The sequence below is a fragment of the Ascidia mentula genome, chromosome 1, assembly GCF_947561715.1.
Source record: "Ascidia mentula chromosome 1, kaAscMent1.1, whole genome shotgun sequence".
In the NCBI taxonomy this organism is placed as follows: domain Eukaryota; kingdom Metazoa; phylum Chordata; class Ascidiacea; order Phlebobranchia; family Ascidiidae; genus Ascidia; species Ascidia mentula.
In genome coordinates, this window is record NC_138566.1 from 8,015,632 (window position 1) to 8,035,150 (window position 19,519).

Below are 19,519 nucleotides of genomic sequence, written 5' to 3' on the forward strand. Positions count from 1 at the left end.
AGCGAATCAGCAGCGTAATGGCGTAATGTCGGCATGCGAAAAACTTCCCTATTAAAACAATTCTGCTCGGCGTTCTGGCAATAGGTGCCAATATTGACCAATATCAAGAGAAAGGAAATTTAATTCTCTACAACATGCAATTAACAAATTTGAAATTAAGGTGCCGGATGACCTTCAAATCGCCGATTGAAGACGACCCGCTTTGAGCGAATCAGCAGCGTAATGGCGTAATGTCGGCATGCGAAAAACTTCCCTATTAAAACAATTCTGCTCGGCGTTCTGGCAATAGGTGCCAATATTGACCAATATCAAGAGAAAGGAAATTTAATTCTCTACAACATGCAATTAACAAATTTGAAATTAAGGTGCCGGATGACCTTCAAATCGCCGATTGAAGACGACCCGCTTTGAGCGAATCAGCAGCGTAATGGCGTAATGTCGGCATGCGAAAAACTTCCCTATTAAAACAATTCTGCTCGGCGTTCTGGCAATAGGTGCCAATATTGACCAATATCAAGAGAAAGGAAATTTAATTCTCTACAACATGCAATTAACAAATTTGAAATTAAGGTGCCGGATGACCTTCAAATCGCCGATTGAAGACGACCCGCTTTGAGCGAATCAGCAGCGTAATGGCGTAATGTCGGCATGCGAAAAACTTCCCTATTAAAACAATTCTGCTCGGCGTTCTGGCAATAGGTGCCAATATTGACCAATATCAAGAGAAAGGAAATTTAATTCACTACAACATGCAATTAACAAATTTGAAATTAAGGTGCCGGATGACCTTCAAATCGCCGATTGAAGACGACCCGCTTTGAGCGAATCAGCAGCGTAATGGCGTAATGTCGGCATGCGAAAGATTTGAAGGTCATCCGGCACCTTAATTTCCAATTTGTTAATTGCATGTTGTAGAGAATTAAATTTCCTTTCTCTTGATATTGGTCAATATTGGCACCTATTGCCAGAACGCCGAGCAGAATTGTTTTAATAGGGAAGTTTTTCGCATGCCGACATTACGCCATTACGCTGCTGATTCGCTCAAAGCGGGTCGTCTTCAATCGGCGATTTGAAGGTCATCCGGCACCTTAATTTCAAATTTGTTAATTGCATGTTGTAGAGAATTAAATTTCCTTTCTCTTGATATTGGTCAATATTGGCACCTATTGCCAGAACGCCGAGCAGAATTGTTTTAATAGGGAAGTTTTTCGCATGCCGACATTACGCCATTACGCTGCTGATTCGCTCAAAGCGGGTCGTCTTCAATCGGCGATTTGAAGGTCATCCGGCACCTTAATTTCAAATTTGTTAATTGCATGTTGTAGAGAATTAAATTTCCTTTCTCTTGATATTGGTCAATATTGGCACCTATTGCCAGAACGCCGAGCAGAATTGTTTTAATAGGGAAGTTTTTCGCATGCCGACATTACGCCATTACGCTGCTGATTCGCTCAAAGCGGGTCGTCTTCAATCGGCGATTTGAAGGTCATCCGGCACCTTAATTTCAAATTTGTTAATTGCATGTTGTAGAGAATTAAATTTCCTTTCTCTTGATATTGGTCAATATTGGCACCTATTGCCAGAACGCCGAGCAGAATTGTTTTAATAGGGAAGTTTTTCGCATGCCGACATTACGCCATTACGCTGCTGATTCGCTCAAAGCGGGTCGTCTTCAATCGGCGATTTGAAGGTCATCCGGCACCTTAATTTCAAATTTGTTAATTGCATGTTGTAGAGAATTAAATTTCCGTTCTCTTGATATTGGTCAATATTGGCACCTATTGCCAGAACGCCGAGCAGAATTGTTTTAATAGGGAAGTTTTTCGCATGCCGACATTACGCCATTACGCTGCTGATTCGCTCAAAGCGGGTCGTCTTCAATCGGCGATTTGAAGGTCATCCGGCACCTTAATTTCCAATTTGTTAATTGCATGTTGTAGAGAATTAAATTTCCGTTCTCTTGATATTGGTCAATATTGGCACCTATTGCCAGAACGCCGAGCAGAATTGTTTTAATAGGGAAGTTTTTCGCATGCCGACATTACGCCATTACGCTGCTGATTCGCTCAAAGCGGGTCGTCTTCAATCGGCGATTTGAAGGTCATCCGGCACCTTAATTTCAAATTTGTTAATTGCATGTTGTAGAGAATTAAATTTCCGTTCTCTTGATATTGGTCAATATTGGCACCTATTGCCAGAACGCCGAGCAGAATTGTTTTAATAGGGAAGTTTTTCGCATGCCGACATTACGCCATTACGCTGCTGATTCGCTCAAAGCGGGTCGTCTTCAATCGGCGATTTGAAGGTCATCCGGCACCTTAATTTCAAATTTGTTAATTGCATGTTGTAGAGAATTAAATTTCCGTTCTCTTGATATTGGTCAATATTGGCACCTATTGCCAGAACGCCGAGCAGAATTGTTTTAATAGGGAAGTTTTTCGCATGCCGACATTACGCCATTACGCTGCTGATTCGCTCAAAGCGGGTCGTCTTCAATCGGCGATTTGAAGGTCATCCGGCACCTTAATTTCAAATTTGTTAATTGCATGTTGTAGAGAATTAAATTTCCGTTCTCTTGATATTGGTCAATATTGGCACCTATTGCCAGAACGCCGAGCAGAATTGTTTTAATAGGGAAGTTTTTCGCATGCCGACATTACGCCATTACGCTGCTGATTCGCTCAAAGCGGGTCGTCTTCAATCGGCGATTTGAAGGTCATCCGGCACCTTAATTTCAAATTTGTTAATTGCATGTTGTAGAGAATTAAATTTCCGTTCTCTTGATATTGGTCAATATTGGCACCTATTGCCAGAACGCCGAGCAGAATTGTTTTAATAGGGAAGTTTTTCGCATGCCGACATTACGCCATTACGCTGCTGATTCGCTCAAAGCGGGTCGTCTTCAATCGGCGATTTGAAGGTCATCCGGCACCTTAATTTCAAATTTGTTAATTGCATGTTGTAGAGAATTAAATTTCCGTTCTCTTGATATTGGTCAATATTGGCACCTATTGCCAGAACGCCGAGCAGAATTGTTTTAATAGGGAAGTTTTTCGCATGCCGACATTACGCCATTACGCTGCTGATTCGCTCAAAGCGGGTCGTCTTCAATCGGCGATTTGAAGGTCATCCGGCACCTTAATTTCAAATTTGTTAATTGCATGTTGTAGAGAATTAAATTTCCGTTCTCTTGATATTGGTCAATATTGGCACCTATTGCCAGAACGCCGAGCAGAATTGTTTTAATAGGGAAGTTTTTCGCATGCCGACATTACGCCATTACGCTGCTGATTCGCTCAAAGCGGGTCGTCTTCAATCGGCGATTTGAAGGTCATCCGGCACCTTAATTTCAAATTTGTTAATTGCATGTTGTAGAGAATTAAATTTCCGTTCTCTTGATATTGGTCAATATTGGCACCTATTGCCAGAACGCCGAGCAGAATTGTTTTAATAGGGAAGTTTTTCGCATGCCGACATTACGCCATTACGCTGCTGATTCGCTCAAAGCGGGTCGTCTTCAATCGGCGATTTGAAGGTCATCCGGCACCTTAATTTCAAATTTGTTAATTGCATGTTGTAGAGAATTAAATTTCCGTTCTCTTGATATTGGTCAATATTGGCACCTATTGCCAGAACGCCGAGCAGAATTCTTTGTATTAGACTAGTTTTTCGCATGCCGCCATTATGCTGAATCGCAAAACCAGGCGATTTTTTTAATTCGCGATTTTTTTGATTGATACAGCTGCGGAAAATGTTGTTTAAATGTTTTTTGAGGTTTGATCTGCTTGCTCATCTCTGTAATTTGATTCTAATCCAAAAAAAGCAATTTTTGAGTAAATGCCTGTTGTACCTTGTAGAATGTGGCAAATTTGCAAAATTATTCTGCCAGAATTCTGCCAGAATGAGGGTGGTTGAAAGTTGTACATTTGGTTGTGTTAGTTTGTAATTATATTCCCTTATTTGTATGTGACCGCACCTGTATTTGGTTTTACTACACTAATAATAATTAAAACATTTTTATTGCAAAAGTAAAATCTGACCAACTTCATCAAAATGTCACTTTATGATGTACAAGAGGTTACAACACTTTCCTGTAATTCAAAAGATTACGTAAGTAATTTAGCATATATTTGTATCACGTATTTTGCGCAGGTGTTTGATTAAATTATGAAAATTTACATATATTTTCGATTCATTTTTAGTTTATACTGGATAAGACTGCAAATCACAATGTTTGGTTTCCATATTTTGCAGGTATCATCAAAGCAAATAATTTCATCACAATCATATTTGCAAGATATTGCAGTCATCAATGATTCTTCACTTTCAATTATATCGCATGATGATACAGCACTACAAAAAATTAATCTAGGTATGCCCTTTCGTTTCACATGTGCTTTTATATTGGTGCATAAAATTTGGTAATGACATAATAATTTTTCTTCTGTCCTACTTTAGATTGCATGGTTGATGCCTTATCATGGAGTGGTGATGGTTTGTTTTTGTTACTTGCTGACTCTTCTGGAACTCTTCACATAGTGTCCAAAAGATTAGGAAAAGTCATTTTTTCAAAATCCATTCACAACACAGATGATTTGAGTGATCAATGCAGTGCTTATTTTTGTGCAGTTGTTGCTATACAAGCAACCCAAAGCGGTAAGTTGGTAAATTTATTTATTTTTTGTTGAAAGCATTTGTGTCTTGAACACGGAACATATTCCGCATCTCATTTATGGCTGCGAAAATAACAGTCATTTGTTTATGTAGGAGTATACAACATTGCTGCTGCCATGAATACTGGACTAGTGAGCCTGTTTTTAAACGTTCCTCTACAACTAATAGATGATGGTAATAACTTGTAAAGGAATTATTTAGTGTTTTGTATGTTACTTGTTTTTTTATTTTTATTAGGCAATATGGACAGGCTACGTACCATTAAAAACTCCATAGAAACATCCACATTTGACACTGGTCCTTACCACTGCAACAAGATCATGGACTTATCTGCACAAAATATTGGAAACAGTTTAAAATTCTATACATCCGTAAATAGTTTTTTTGGCATCAACAATCTATTTCTCAGTCAAGGGGTTTTTCTAAATTGTGTGTTGGGCCGTTAGGTTTGTGAGGGTGGTCAAAATTTCTGTTCAATTGTCAACTTCATTTTACGCACAACTTATGCTTGACCTCTGCCATACCCGTTGCCATTATTACCAGTATTATGTCCTGTATTTACTGTTGTTATTACTGTGCTAAATTTATCCACAGTTTCTTTGAGTGTTTTTTGTTATAAATGTTTTTTTTGAAGGGGTTTGGTGATGATTTGTTGGTCTGCTGGGAATCCAACCAAACAGTGTTTGCCATTGAGGAAAAATCGACATTTAAAGCAAGTATTACTGCTTCCAAAAATTTTATTTGTGGGCTTCCAGGAAATTCTTCCTGCACTGGATTTGTGAACATATATCCGGTGTATAATTCCATTTTTTGCTTGGACAACGAGGTAAATGGACAAATAAACTTCATGATCTTTTTGGTGATGTTGACCATCCTGTGTTTTTGTCTTTGCAGGGTTATTTATATCAATTTGAAGCTAACTATTTATTTTTACTGAGATGGTGGCACAATCAACACTTCATTGACTGTGCAATTAGAATGCCCGCTTTACCCTTCAATCTTGACAAGTGAGGAACACTTTCAGCCACATTTTCACACATCCCTTCCTTATTGTTATTTTTTAAGATTTTCTATCGGTAGAGTGTATGGTTTAGTGAGAGACTCACACTCCGACACCCATATTTCAGTGTTCGGACTGCCGGACTTAAAAGAGGTAATATATTATTTGCCAAAGTGGAACCCAAATCTATGCTTTTAAACTGTTTACAGATATGCCGCTTTAATATTGGAAAAACAACAAGATTTTGTTCAGCACCTTGCAAGGTTGGGGATGTATTTTGGACAGAAAATGCGGTAGAAAGGTATTTGTAATATATGAACTAAAAGCTTTTGCATCTATGGGTATTTTTTTTTGTTTAGTGTGAAAGAGGACCAGGTGAATTTGGTTGTTAAAAGCATTTGTGCAGCTTCTCCAGACAATCGTCTCCTAATTCTCTTGCATCAACACAAGTTTGAGGAGGCTGTTGCATTTGCTAAAAAATACAACTTGGATCTACAAGATGTTTACAAACAGCAAGTAATTACACACGTTATATAAAGTTATATATGTATACATTCCCTGTATATTTTTAAAGGCTTCTTCCCTTCTGCATGCAATGCCTACAGTATCTGATGAATCAGGGCTGAAGATTGCATTTGAAAAATTTCAAGAATGTGCGAATAGGTAGATATTACAATATATTCTCCTGGAAACAACACATGCATTACCACTTATTTCTCAACAGGATTACTGACCCAGTATATGTAGCTGAGTTGTGCATGAGTGTTACATTGCCAGATATTTCAACCACGTACAAGTTGTTGAGTTTGGCACGAGACCACATTGATGGTGGAGGAAGATCATTCAAAGCTTCGGTTTCATCAGAATCTTCTAATGTTTCTGACTTTCACATTAGGCAGCAGGTTGTTAGTTGGAAAAGATTTACAACAGTACTGAGTATTCCTAAACCAGATACCATAGACATTAAAGTATATTCAAGAACTTTTTCCTATTGACATTTTTTACTTTAGGATGTTGAGTTATAAATCCACAAACTCTTGCGAAATGTAAAACTGTCTTAAAACATTGCAGATTGACAAGCTTCTTGACCTCTTGGCAACATTCCAAATAGCCTTCTCACAGGAGGAATCCAGCATGTGGTCAAGATTTCGCCAACAGAGTCTTCCCCGAGTTGTTGCTCTGCTTTTAAAAAGTGGGACATTGATACCAGCTGCTGTTCTTTGTTCTCGACATGAAGTAATGCAATTTTTTTTAAGGAAACATGCATGCCTTTACCCCACTGTGATGTTTTACTTAAAAAAAAGCAAGCATTAAGTGACTATTATGTACAAAAAATGCAGTTTGTTTACAACAAGTTTTATTTAGTTTACTTTAAATCTAAAATGTTGTTTATTTATAATAGTTCCAAAATCATATCATTGCCATGTGTTATTGGTGCTAACTACAAAATTACCTCAATAATATCTAATCAAGTATATACATTTAAAAAAAAAACATATCATTATGCTCTTTTTGCTCAAAAAAAGCTCATTTTTTTATATAGGCAGAGCTTGTATGTCACTTGGAGCAAAATGGTGCAGATAGTTTGAAATCTCTTCTTAATATTATACCTGAGGATTCATGTACTGATGAACTTGTCAGTTGGCTGGAAAATGTCATTCCCTCTTTTCTTGTGTCAACCATTCCTAACATTGTTGAGGTTTGTTTCATATTTGACTACATTGAATAACCCATGTAACCCACATACATCAAATCTGTGATTAGATCTTTCACCACTAAGAGGAATTATGAATAGCGAAAAAATTTTTTTAAACATTTACATTCTTTGTTGATTAATGTTGAATAAAGACCAGCGAACATCAAGAGTCATACCACTGTATACAAGTCATACAAGATGCAAGTTACTGCAAATTTTATTGGTTATGCTTGGCCTTGACTTGAATATCTCCCCTACACTATGCTAAACATTAATATTAAGCAATTATAATTATTTCAATTCTTGTTTTAACAGATATTGGCTGAATGGCTGCATTCCCGAGCTGAGGCATTGGAGGAAATATTCCCTGAACATTGGCCACACAATGGATTAAAACTCGCGAATGCATTTTTTAAAATTCAGAGACAACTTTCCACAACTGGTTCATTCAGGTTTTTACTTATGTACTGATTTTTGTTCATTCCCAAAAAAATATCAGACAGTTTAAACTCTTTTAGTAGTGTTTCTGTGTAAGGCTGCAAATGCCAATCAAAACAGTTAGCTCTGTAGATGTTATGGGTAGCTTGGTTCAAGCATAGATCCAGTATTATTTATATAGTTACTCATATATTTTGTCATAGGTTTATTTTTGTGTAAGTTCTTGGTTTGAAGAATATAATCTGTTAGCCTGTACGGTCTTCCAGATCTGGTTTTATAGTGCATCTGACTTTGTGACTCCCACTGTAGGGAGGAATTGTCAGCGACATACTTGATACACAAGCAAAAGTGCGATGCAGTGGCCAAACTTCAACTTCTCATGTCACGCCTTCAGCTGCTTTCCAAACTCCAAAACCAATATCACTGCCAAGTGTCCCTAAATGAACTTACCAAGGTATGAACTTTTTGTAAGATTTGAACTAAAGGAAAGCGGAAATTTCATTGTCATTGAAGTTTTGGGCACAGAAAATGCTGAAATTTACCATGAAAATATCTTATACACTCAACTTAAATATAACATTTGGAAAGTGTTTTGTTCTTAAGGAAACGACCACAAGTTTGACATTCCGTATGCTCGACAAAGTTGGTGTGCCGGAGCTCATTCCAAAGTGTCTCGATAACACAGTGCGGCCATACATGAGAGAACACAAACTAAACGAAGATGAGACTTTGCTGCAATACGTCGAAGTAAGCAAGGCAAGAATTGGGAAGTTTGTTTGAGTTAAACTTTTGTTGTGTTTTAGGAGGTGTTGGCTCATTGCAGGGACAATACACGTGGTGCGTTTCACTCGCTTCGTGAAAGAAAAGTTGTTGCAGTAATCAAATGTCTAAATACGGATAAGGTAAGTTGCTTTAGAGCAATAATTCCCAATCTTTTTGTGGTTGCGTACCACTTAGAGGTAAAACAATTATGACGCGAGATTACTTGCGATTTTTTAAATTGGAACTATTACCGCAAATTACGCAAAGGTGCTCGCGTACCACCGGTTGGGAAACACTGCTTTAGAGCGACACTAAACGTCTTACGACAAAGCCGTTGTGGTGTCAATTTTATGTATTTCTTATTTGTCTGCCACGTTTTGTGTTCTATTGGCATATGAGATGATTCTGTGTTCAACGTTCAGGTTGTCGTGAGGGCGGTGTGTTGTCTTGCCAAAAAAGCTTCTATTCCGTGGTCGAAAGATGTGAGGTCCCTCGTCGAAAAAGCATTGGCGCTCACCGAAAACTCTAAAATTGACGTGGTAAAAACACCTTCATGTTTACACAAACCCATAATTTTGTAGTTTCATAAAATACCATTGTGATTTCACACCCGGCATTCAATACTGCGCAGGTGAGTGGAAGAACTTCGTTCGAAGCAATGCAAGTGGAACTGCACCATTACGGCCACTTGGAAAGAATTCCCTCTATCACAGCAAAATACAATCTGCGCAATTTCTTGAACCGCGACAACTCTGGCAAAGAGGTAAGTGGTAAAAACAGCGAGTATAGATAAATTTACCCACGCTATCCCACAATCAAACCAACATTTACTGTACAGCGCTTTCTGCGCTACCTGATCAACCAAGACACCGATGAAGCGTTTGAAGATGCACTCGAAGTTGCTCATACATTCGCCCCAAGTCGTCATCAGCATCAGACACCGAAACAGCGGGTATACGTTTACCGGATTCATCGCCTTATCAAGCACGGCAAGGTAAGTCACCGTGTTTCGAGAAAGTGTTTTGTCCTAGTTGTATACAGAAACTATAAGCGTTAAAAGAGGCCACTGCATGCATATTTCATTTCCGACCTATTTGTAATTTTTGCCACCGAGCTTGTTTCCTGATCGTCAGCAGTACAATCATATAAATATGAAATTCCTGTTGCTGCCAGGCATATTGCAATTCAAAATGTACCGCTCTTCTGGCATAAAATATACATGTTGTACTTATTCGACGTTTCGTCTGCCACGCAGCGAGACTTCATCAGGTATAACGTAATTTCAAAGTAAACTGGATATAAATATGTGTGACTTCCAGATATCCGAATGTGTGGAAATATTGAAGAAGAACACAGATCTCGCCGAAACTCTCGTTGATCACGTGACGTTGCGGACTTCCCTCACTCTCGAAGAGACGCACGTAATGTGGGATGAGGAACGGGCAAATTACTGCCTTGCTGCGTGTCATATGATTGAGTATATGTTGCGCGATTATCCCGGCAAGTTGGAACCAGGCCAACGTCGCGAACTGGATGAACAACTCGTCACATTTCGAAACATACATGCCTTGCAGGTATAACACTTGCATTTGGGAACGTTACATTTTATGAAGTTGGACCAACATTTTTACTGCTTAAGCAATGTGGAGCCAATAATATGAATTGTGTATAAGCTGCCCAACGGATGACGGTGATTGTATAGTCACCACAAAGTGGAAGTCTTTGCTTGGCCGTTTGGCCAGCAAAGTCGTCTTATAGTCACACCAGATGCACTGATGAGACCTTTTAGGTCGAAACAGTGGCCATCTGTCTGCAGCTTATACACAATTTTTACTGCTTAGTTTATGTTGTTGTGCGCCAACCTGTAGTTATAATTCTCCGTGCATCTTAATACTGGTTAAAGGTTTTAATGTGTATCACATGTAATTAACATATTGCAGAGTAAACAGCAGAAGTAATAGTGAAATCCTAATTGACTTTTCTTGTTCGCAGACAAAGTACGACGAACGTTTAAGTTTGCAAGAATATTCGCCGAAGGAAAACAGAGACGCCATCCTCAATAAACACATTGTGTCGTATTACGGAAAAGATTCATCTTCCACTCAAGGAGCCATCGTCCATACAAATGTAACTTGATCTATTGAAGTATCATTGTGTTATTTATGCGCGCTTTGGTCCTTTTCCAGGTTTCTGAATTTGGCGACCACAACAACTTGTCCGTTGTCGATCAAGGGTATGTGGACAAAATCGACGTGAACAGTTGATCTGATAATTTTTTGTTCCCTCTTTACGTTGGTTTTCTCACCTTTCACATTAACGCGTATAAAAAAAAACACGAAAATTAGACGTCTTAAATATTGGACATCCCTAACTAATAGATATTTAAAGTCTTTTGGTAAAAGACCAACTCTTCATTAAACATTTTAAATCCTGGGCAGCAAAAGAGACGGGGAAGCAGAGGCAACTGATGATAACAAGCATTCCGCATCTAAACGCCATGATACTTTTGCTTCTGTTATTTTCCTTGCTCGTCTGTTGAAAGTTCCCCAACAAACCATGCAGTCGACGATCGCCCTGCAAGCCGCTAAGAAATGTCAAGTCACCGCGGCTATCAACCTTTGCCGGTAAATCCTCATTTATTGATGCCAGACTTGTATTTTCCCATCCCATGATTTTAGATATCCAAGCCGGAAGTGTTTGGTGTCGACAGTTTCTGGGGCCAATGTCGTTATTACAGCGTATTTTTGTATTTTGGATTCGAATGCGAATGTAACATGCGCAACAAAACTATCGAAATACCGCTTTATTCGTTTCACGTCCGGCTTTTGGATAATGCATAATTAGTGCACATATGCCAATTGTTTCTTTTTTAAAAGAAGTTTTGTCTTTAAGCAGTTACATTATTTTGTAGCAAGGCTTTTGTTTATTGACAGGGATCTTTACACTGCTTCACCGTGTCCAGCAACCGCAAAAACACTCCAGAGAGTTTCCCACATTCTCTTTAAACAACTTGAATCACACACGGACGAAATCGCTCGACAATTGCTTGGTATTTAACCTGTCTTCACTTTTATCACTTATTTCGTAATAATTAATATCGTGCCATTGTCTTTAGATCGTCTGTCAAAAAATTAATGTGTACGTAGATGTAATAAAAAAAAACTTTTACGAAGTATATATTTTTTTCCTTTAGATATTCGAGATCTCGTGGGGGCAGCAACCACCTGTTGCCATAAAAACGACCTTTTGGATGCAATAAATTTGTTCAGTCTCACTAACATTGCGAGTGAGGTTTACTTGGCAACTGATATGAACACACAGGACCTTTTATCTCAGGTACAACTGCTAGCGTTTATGCTTTTTGATGAAAAGTAGTGCGAATTGTCGCATCAATTGTTTTTTACGCTTTAAAGCATTAATTTTCCTAATTCCATTTCCAAACTTATCCGCCCTCAAAAACTTTGTCTTTATCCATGCAAGTGTGTTTCGACCGGACCGAAAGTTCGACGATCGAAATACGAACACAGCGAATGGATTCACAACTGGTACCATGAGACCGATGGTTTGAACCTGCGGGCTTCGGAAGTTTTGCCTCTTGTCGCCAAACTGAGAGATTGTCTGCTGACTTCGCAGGGTGCTTGTTTGTAAAGTGCTTCTTTTTGCACACTACATGTACCTAACATGGTTGTGCATTTTTGTAAAATGTTGTGTTTTTAACCATCCAAGTTCTACAACAGCAAAGAATCTTTGCTTGAAATAATGTTTTGTGCAGGAAAGTCGCTTGCCTGCACCCAACCATCCAGCATGGATAAATGTAAGTTTGCGTTGGGTCGTCTCGGTGACGTCTCCATGCAACTTGCGACACACCTGAAGAGCGGCCGCCACTGTATTCTTGCTCTCTACCTCATCATAACTTGCCTTTATAAGACGATCAGTCATTTGATGAACCACAAGTTGTTTTACCAAGTAAGCTTCCGCCGCTTAACTATAGTGTAGAAATAAATTTCCATGAGCCATTTTTATCATTAAATGTCTATTGTACTTGCTACAAATCCTCAGATGGTGAAGAGTTTGTACATAACCACAAGCACATCATTATGTCATACTTTAAAAAACAGAAGGACGGCACTGCCCGAAAAATTATGTCAGACCTGATAATACCAACCGTGAAGCAAGCCAAAAGCGAAATCAAAGGCTACATGGAAATTCTAATAGAAAAGGTAGTTTTTGCCATCACCGACGTTAAGCTCTAACAAATTTTGATAAATATGATATATTATCAGGTATTGTTAAGCCGAGACCCGGATGTGCCATTTGCTGCGGGTTTGTTGCTTGATCTGGAATCCGACCAAGCCTTCCAACTGCTGAACAACTTGCAACAGGGTGGAGGAAAAAACGTCAAGAGGATTTTGGTGCTTTGAATAATCCATTTTCTCCACATTTTATTTCGAAAGCGTCGCTTCAATTTATGTTTATTTGTTACTCAAACTCTCTGTACTTCGTACATACAATCAGTCAAACTTGTTGCAGTAAAATGGAAATCCATTGAAATCCATCTGATCTTAGCTTGTATGTTATTAGGGTGTTGCACAAACCGGACTTGCTGTGGCGAGACTAAAGTGTGCGTTCAACCACATCCCACGGTTCGAGTCACTCTTGCTTGATGCGAAGTGGGCACAGGAACTTTCTCCCATGCAGGTTGGTCCTTTGGGAGATTGTCGCAAATACGAATAAACACCTTGCTGATTTGCACTGACCAAAAAGTCATGAACAGGCAAATTTGCTATGGTGCGACATCGTTATATTCTTGCGAAACATATTCTGGATGTGCCAATTACCTAATTTTGCAATGTTTTGTGGTAAAATACCGTGATGGGATATTTGGTGCCTTTTTACAGATTTCAGCTGAAAATTTTGTGAACTCGGCACCGCAATGGAAACAGAAGTTTCTTCTGCGCATCATCGTCCACCCAGAAATCACCGGGTTGCTTATACTCGATTACTGCAGGTCTGTCCACTGAATGTTTTTGCAAAATTCGGCCGAAACCGAAACTTTTAGGATGTCACCGATGCGATTCGGCTCACGTCAATATGCTAGTGTGAAAATACGTGGCCATTTTAAAGATCGTTATGCTTCTACGTTTAATCTTAGAGACTACAATCTCGACCAGGATCAAGCCCTCATACAATATGCCAAAGTGTTGCTGGGTGCGGATTTGTACAATGCAGGAGATGGGTTGAGTCCCATATCTCCCGGCACAAGTCTGGTTTCCATTTCTCAAACCTCTGCGGCCATGTTGGCAGTCGGTCAAAGTTTTAAATCGGTCAAAACCCAATCGACCTCGCAGGAGACGAAGGAGAAGTTTCCGTGGAATAAAGTCAAGGAGGAATTGAGTCAGTGAACAGAAATGCAATTTAGCATAAACTGAACATAAAGTTTTGGTGTAAATCAAGTATTTATTTTGTTCTAAACATGGCGCGGGTTTAGTTTTAGTCGGCCATTAAGCTGGGTAACATCAATGTTATTTTATGTTTGTGGCCATAGTGTAAGACAACAACACTTACAAACATCTTAGTTAAGGCTACAACTACCTATAGCACGCGATGTGCTATAGGAGTTTTAACGATTTCAACAAACTATTCTGTCCTCAACATTGCCATCTCAATTCGGCAGAGTGGCTTGTCCAAAAAATTCGCGACAAGTTCGAGTTAAGACGTCAACTTGAGAAGTGTTTCCGAAATCACCTCTCACCATACGATTACGATCGTGCTGAATTCCTTCTTTGCGTCATTGATTCGTGTAACGCTAGCTTCGAAGGATCCGTGAACGTAAACAAGGTAACTTAGGCAGCACTGTACAATACGTTAGGGTGTGCATCTGCTCCATTGATAATCTTCTTCGTCCCGTATAATAAAACAGACTTTTGAAACTGATGTATTGATACCTGGATCACTTTGTTGTGTATAAATCACCACCCATGCGCAAAAAAAAAATAATTTTGTGCAAAAAAAAAGTTTAACGCGTCAAGTATTAGTGTTTGTTAAACTGTCCATAGCACGTTTTTGGTTTTTAACTTTATATTCTTTTTTTGAAAACTGATATTGGAAGTTAATCAGGATTGCTCTTCTGGCACTTAAGTTTTTAAAGTGTTTATTTAAAACCGACGTTTCGTCTGCCATCCGGCGAGACTTCCTCGGGGTTATTATAATGCATCAAACGCATAAACCTAGAACGCAAGAAACACGCAAGAAAAACACAAGAAAAAAAGGGAATAACATTGGCACCGCTTGTATCGTCGCGTAACCAGCTGTGTAGCGGGGCGTAACACTTGCAACAAGTTGTTGTAAACCGCTGGAAAGTAGTACATACATTGCTACTTGTCATTCATGTAATAAAACTTAAGTGCCAGAAGAGCGATTTTGATTAATTAGTATGGCTTGCAGCAAAAAAAGCAGTATATATGATATTGGAAGTGTTAGAATATATACTCTCAATGTTAAATACCGTTTATTTTAAAAAAAAACGTGTAATTTACATGCAACGATGGTAAGTTTTGGTAAATCTAGTTTACATCATCGTGCGTTTAAGGGATTGAGGTTGATTGAATCCCTGCGGAACGTGAAACGACGAAAGCCTCCCACTGATATTGAACTTCAGAGAATGTGGAATCCAGACCAACGCGAAAATCTTACCAACAAATCTTTACCTAAGCTCGCAAAGGACAGGTGGGTTCTTATCTTTATCTAAGAAGCCCTGATATTGATACATAACTGGTCCGCGCGCACGTGCGCAATAGAGTTATCTTTGCAAAGACAATTGACATAAACTAACAGCTTGCGTCTTAAAACGTAGCTCAAATGAGTGATATAAATTCAGTCACTGGTAATACGGAATATATTTCGACGCGTTATGTGAAATACGATACTTGTCAACTTACGTTAAATGCGCCCTACGTACATCGATGATGTTTTTTGCTTTCCCCAAGGTTGCCTTTGCATCCTTTTCTGTTTTGCGACTCAAACCAATCGTGGAAGATCTTAACCGCCGAAGTTGACGAGTTTTCCGCAAGCTTTCTCGCCCCCGCAGCCAAACTCCTAAAGATGGACGTTGACACACTTTACTTGACGGCTGCTGAGAACGTCATCAAGTTATATACTGTAAGTTGGGTTGTAACAATTAGGGCACACCTGACATCATAAGCAGGTTGATGCGGTGGAGGACGTTCCAATCATTTTTGCAGTTTGCAGTGAACTTGTTTTTACATATAAAAAAACAAACAAATGGTTGCTATGTTACCAAAATGCTCCCAATGACCAATATTATGTGTGTACACATAACAACACAATCAGTATCTGTATGTACATAAAATGATGTTGCAGGCGAAGGATGGTGAACGTGAGTTACCCGACAGTGAGTTGTTAGAGAAGATACGAAAACTGACCGAATGCATGGAAAACTTCCAAATGGCGGTTGCCATGGCGAAACGGGTTTCTGAAGTTCTGCCGTCTGGAGTGGAAAAAGTCTTGGCTTACAAATGGTGAGAAAGGCGGAGGTAGTAACGCTTATCCAAATCTTGTTTGAGTCACAGCCCAGAGTCATATGATATTTGCTATTCCGGCACAATAAAGTTAAACACGAAACCAAAATGCACCATCCTTGGTAGGCCTTAAAACCATCGTTTTATAAATATCCAACTTGAAAGCAGTGATCAAAAGTACCTCCTACCTAACTGCCCACCATTTTAAACAGCGGTTTCTGCATGTGTAGGTGTATTACCCTGGTTAACCGCTGGCTTGAAGAGATTTCTGAAAACTCAACTCAACACAAGACGATCTCCAACGCACTACAAACCCTTGCCTGGAATTACAAGCAAGCGGACACATATTTACAGCTGAAGGAAAATCTACTGGAAACGCCCGAACTTCGGAGCCTAATAAACAAACCCACAGATTTGATGGTGGCACTGTACAAGCACCCTTCCATTCTCCAGCGGTTTTTCGAACCCGGCAACCGATATCCCGGTATATTGTTGGATTTATGTTCTTAATACCTGAGTTCATTGTATTTTTTCCATGTGTGCAGTAAGAATATGTCATTTACAAGCAAAAGAGCCACATTACTCATTAGGCTGCAATTCAATATTTTTTTGCATCTTACGCGTGTATATACAGACATTCATCACGTCGCCAATCGTTTGGCGGAAATTCACAACGTCGATGTTGGACGACTAAGACGAGCACTCATCTATCAGTTGTTGTTAGCTGCTGACAAACCTGATTCCAACGACGAGGAAGATTCGGTAAATTTCCAGCTACTCTTGCTTACTCATATATTAACACCATTTTTTAAATTTGGGCGGCTAAATTTTTTTTATTTCTTTTTTTTATTCTTGTAACTGAAAACTAAAATGAAAGGGTCACGCGGGTTTATTGAGACTTGTTTTCAGGCTAAGCTGAATTTGTGCTGCTACATTGTTTTGACTGAAAACTAACACATAAGGGTAAATTTTCAAGCTTATTTTAATTTGTTGCGCGTTACAACAACTATTACTATTTATTTTTAATACGAGTTAATACTTGATAAACAGACGGTGGTTATCGAGCAGATGAGGAACAAGGCTCTCGCGCAATCATCCACACAACATGGTCAGGATGAGGAAGAAACAATCTTCTTACTGTACATCCTCTCACACGACAGTTCGCTTCAGCAAGCACAGTAAGTTACCTGCTACTCGCTATCCCACCATTGACATGAGTTCAATACTTGTCAAAGTGGGTATCGTACATGAATAAGTCAAGAACTGTTTGGCAAAATTATGTTTGGCAATCACATTCCTAAGCGCTTTCTTGTTATATGGTAAGCCAAAATACTGCCAAGTCGATCCCATTGGCCCTGCAAGTTAATATAGCAGTACGGGGTAGAACTTATTTACTCTCATGATTTCAGTTGATATTTTATTTTTAGATTGCTTGTTCGATGGATTGGGGATCATAAAAACAAAAAGTTTACAAACCCGTGTCGAGTCCGTGCCCTTAAATGTCTTTTCCATGTTGCCGATAATCAAATGTTACTTTCCTTGTGCGACAAAACTGCGGAACAGTTGAGGTAATTTTCATCCTGTAGATTTTTTAGAGTTCTTTTCAGAAATTGCAATACATTGTTAGGTAATTCTAGGCACTGGAACCAACAACATGTTTTTAGTGAGCTGCAGTGCACCTTGTTGACTGTTGAGACCTATAATGGTTCGGAACAGTGACCTTGTCTGCAGCTCACTTTAAACGTCATGTAATTGTGTGTGAAAGAACTCATACATTGTGTCTTTTGTGATTGCATGAGACGAATACTCCACAGGTGTGTCCCAATCACGGTTGACTAACAAATGTTTTCCGCACCCAGGTCGGAGTTGCGCGTCTTGGTATATCTCACAGAGTTGGAGGCGGCCAACTTCAAAATCACCGGATCAAACTTAAAACGAAGTGAAAAGTCGTCTGTCGCACGCAGTATTATAGCATCACCTGCCCACAGACACAATCCGCTTGCATTGAGAGTTGCCGCAGATATGTGTCGGGAATTTGGCTCCGTCTCATCCGATACGTGGGTGGTTTTGTTGCAACAACTCGTCTCTCTGCAACAGGTACATATGCATGACTGGTTTGTTAAAGTCTCGTCCACGCAAAAACTATATTAGATCAGTGTTTTTTTTTAATATTTTTTTGCAATATTAAAAAAAAGTTTTATTTGTATGTTAATTGCACTAAATTAGGCTTAAATTTACCCAATAACCGGGCCGTAAAAGTTGTTTTAAAACTTGACTGTTCGCAACTTCCTGAACGCTCTACGTTTCTGCGGGTAACCTCACTTCTTATGTTAAGGTTTCATATTTGCAACAATTACTGCCTGAAATATGCCGAGCATCGGCTGTTCGCTCCTTGTCCTGCCTGCCGTCAGTATGGCAGTCCTGCGTCACACTACCACTAGTGGCGCTCACACCACCTCTCGACGAAAATCAGGTTAGTGACGTAACTTGGGCCATTATAAACTTTTAACATTGTCAGTTGATCGTGACACTGTTGTGATTTTGAGATATTTCTTTCAGATAAATGTGGCTCTCGCCTCTTACCACTTCCTACTCAAATGTCCCGTTCTGCTTCGCACGGATCTTGCAAACGTCGCTCAACATTTTGAGGTCATCAATTTGTACGCGCTTGCTTTGGGTGAGTTATGTTGGAGGTTGGTAAAATTAACAAACAACGATCATAATTTTATAATTTCGAATGAAGCCTGTTTGTTGATTTCACCGGGAGAGCAAGAGCAAGCAAAAACACTCGCTTTGAATAATGAAAGGGAAATGCACAGACAACTGCAATATCTACATTCGGAGGAAAGACCGCTTATGGGTTACGGCATGGTAAACAAAATTATCTGTACTAAAGAAATTACGCCCTGTTAAAGACAAATAACACAATTTTTGGGTTACAGATTCAAAAGTACTTGAGGAAACTCCAAGATATGACCACACATTAGTATGTACAGCATGTACAACTCTCTCTACATGAGTTCCATTTTTGAGAAAATAAGTATTTTTTTTTGTTGCACACAATATATGAAATAAACGTAAGCTAATGTGGTTTTGCAAATTTTCTGTGATCCCGAACAGAGTCGGTTAACATCAGTTGTTTCGTATGTTAGTGGTTCTTAACCTTTTATAATGTCAGAGCTATAATCAAAACCTGGAGAAGCCGCGCGAAAAAATCAGGGCCAGCCGTAGCAGACAGAGGACCGATTTAAAAAGACCTGTTTTTGTGAGTAAACATTTGTGTAAATAAATTACTACTGATGCTGTCAGGAATGTTTTATTGCTGCAATATAGCTCTTCTGGCATTTGTCCTCTTGCTTAGAAGGCCGCCCAGCAAACTGCAATAAGGTATTTTCAAATAGAACCCCGCAA

The 19,519-nt window shown here is 39.2% G+C and overlaps 1 protein-coding gene across 1 annotated transcript; it reads left to right on the forward strand.

The window, feature by feature from the left end:
- The first annotated feature begins 4,034 nt into the window (after positions 1 to 4,034).
- Positions 4,035 to 19,185, forward strand: LOC145900293 (kinetochore-associated protein 1-like). Its single transcript, XM_082988848.1, has 47 exons — positions 4,035 to 4,110; positions 4,255 to 4,372; positions 4,459 to 4,656; positions 4,768 to 4,848; positions 4,912 to 5,045; positions 5,309 to 5,500; positions 5,569 to 5,681; positions 5,740 to 5,827; positions 5,884 to 5,975; positions 6,034 to 6,190; positions 6,249 to 6,337; positions 6,399 to 6,576; positions 6,746 to 6,910; positions 7,218 to 7,373; positions 7,686 to 7,822; positions 8,118 to 8,262; positions 8,412 to 8,555; positions 8,612 to 8,710; positions 8,993 to 9,109; positions 9,202 to 9,333; positions 9,409 to 9,564; positions 9,890 to 10,144; positions 10,563 to 10,697; positions 10,757 to 10,803; positions 11,009 to 11,194; positions 11,504 to 11,619; positions 11,764 to 11,906; positions 12,051 to 12,204; positions 12,343 to 12,536; positions 12,689 to 12,790; positions 12,854 to 12,982; positions 13,152 to 13,268; positions 13,469 to 13,578; positions 13,723 to 13,964; positions 14,245 to 14,408; positions 15,160 to 15,296; positions 15,557 to 15,728; positions 15,951 to 16,108; positions 16,339 to 16,592; positions 16,743 to 16,870; positions 17,159 to 17,286; positions 17,536 to 17,676; positions 17,968 to 18,205; positions 18,444 to 18,581; positions 18,668 to 18,785; positions 18,852 to 18,979; positions 19,051 to 19,185. Exons 1-47 carry the CDS (start codon positions 4,054 to 4,056, stop codon positions 19,093 to 19,095), a joined length of 6,627 nt encoding a protein of 2,208 aa, XP_082844974.1. The 5' UTR covers positions 4,035 to 4,053; the 3' UTR covers positions 19,096 to 19,185.
- Positions 19,186 to 19,519: the final 334 nt, after the last annotated feature.

Bases quoted from the DNA above. Each gene is read 5' to 3' on its own strand.
- LOC145900293 (XM_082988848.1), top strand. From the start codon at position 4,054: ATGTCACTTTATGATGTACAAGAGGTTACAACACTTTCCTGTAATTCA. The intron at 4,849-4,911 runs GTAATAACTTGT...TATTTTTATTAG, and splicing joins TCTACAACTAATAGATGATG to GCAATATGGACAGGCTACGT. The intron at 7,823-8,117 runs GTTTTTACTTAT...CTCCCACTGTAG, and splicing joins TCCACAACTGGTTCATTCAG to GGAGGAATTGTCAGCGACAT.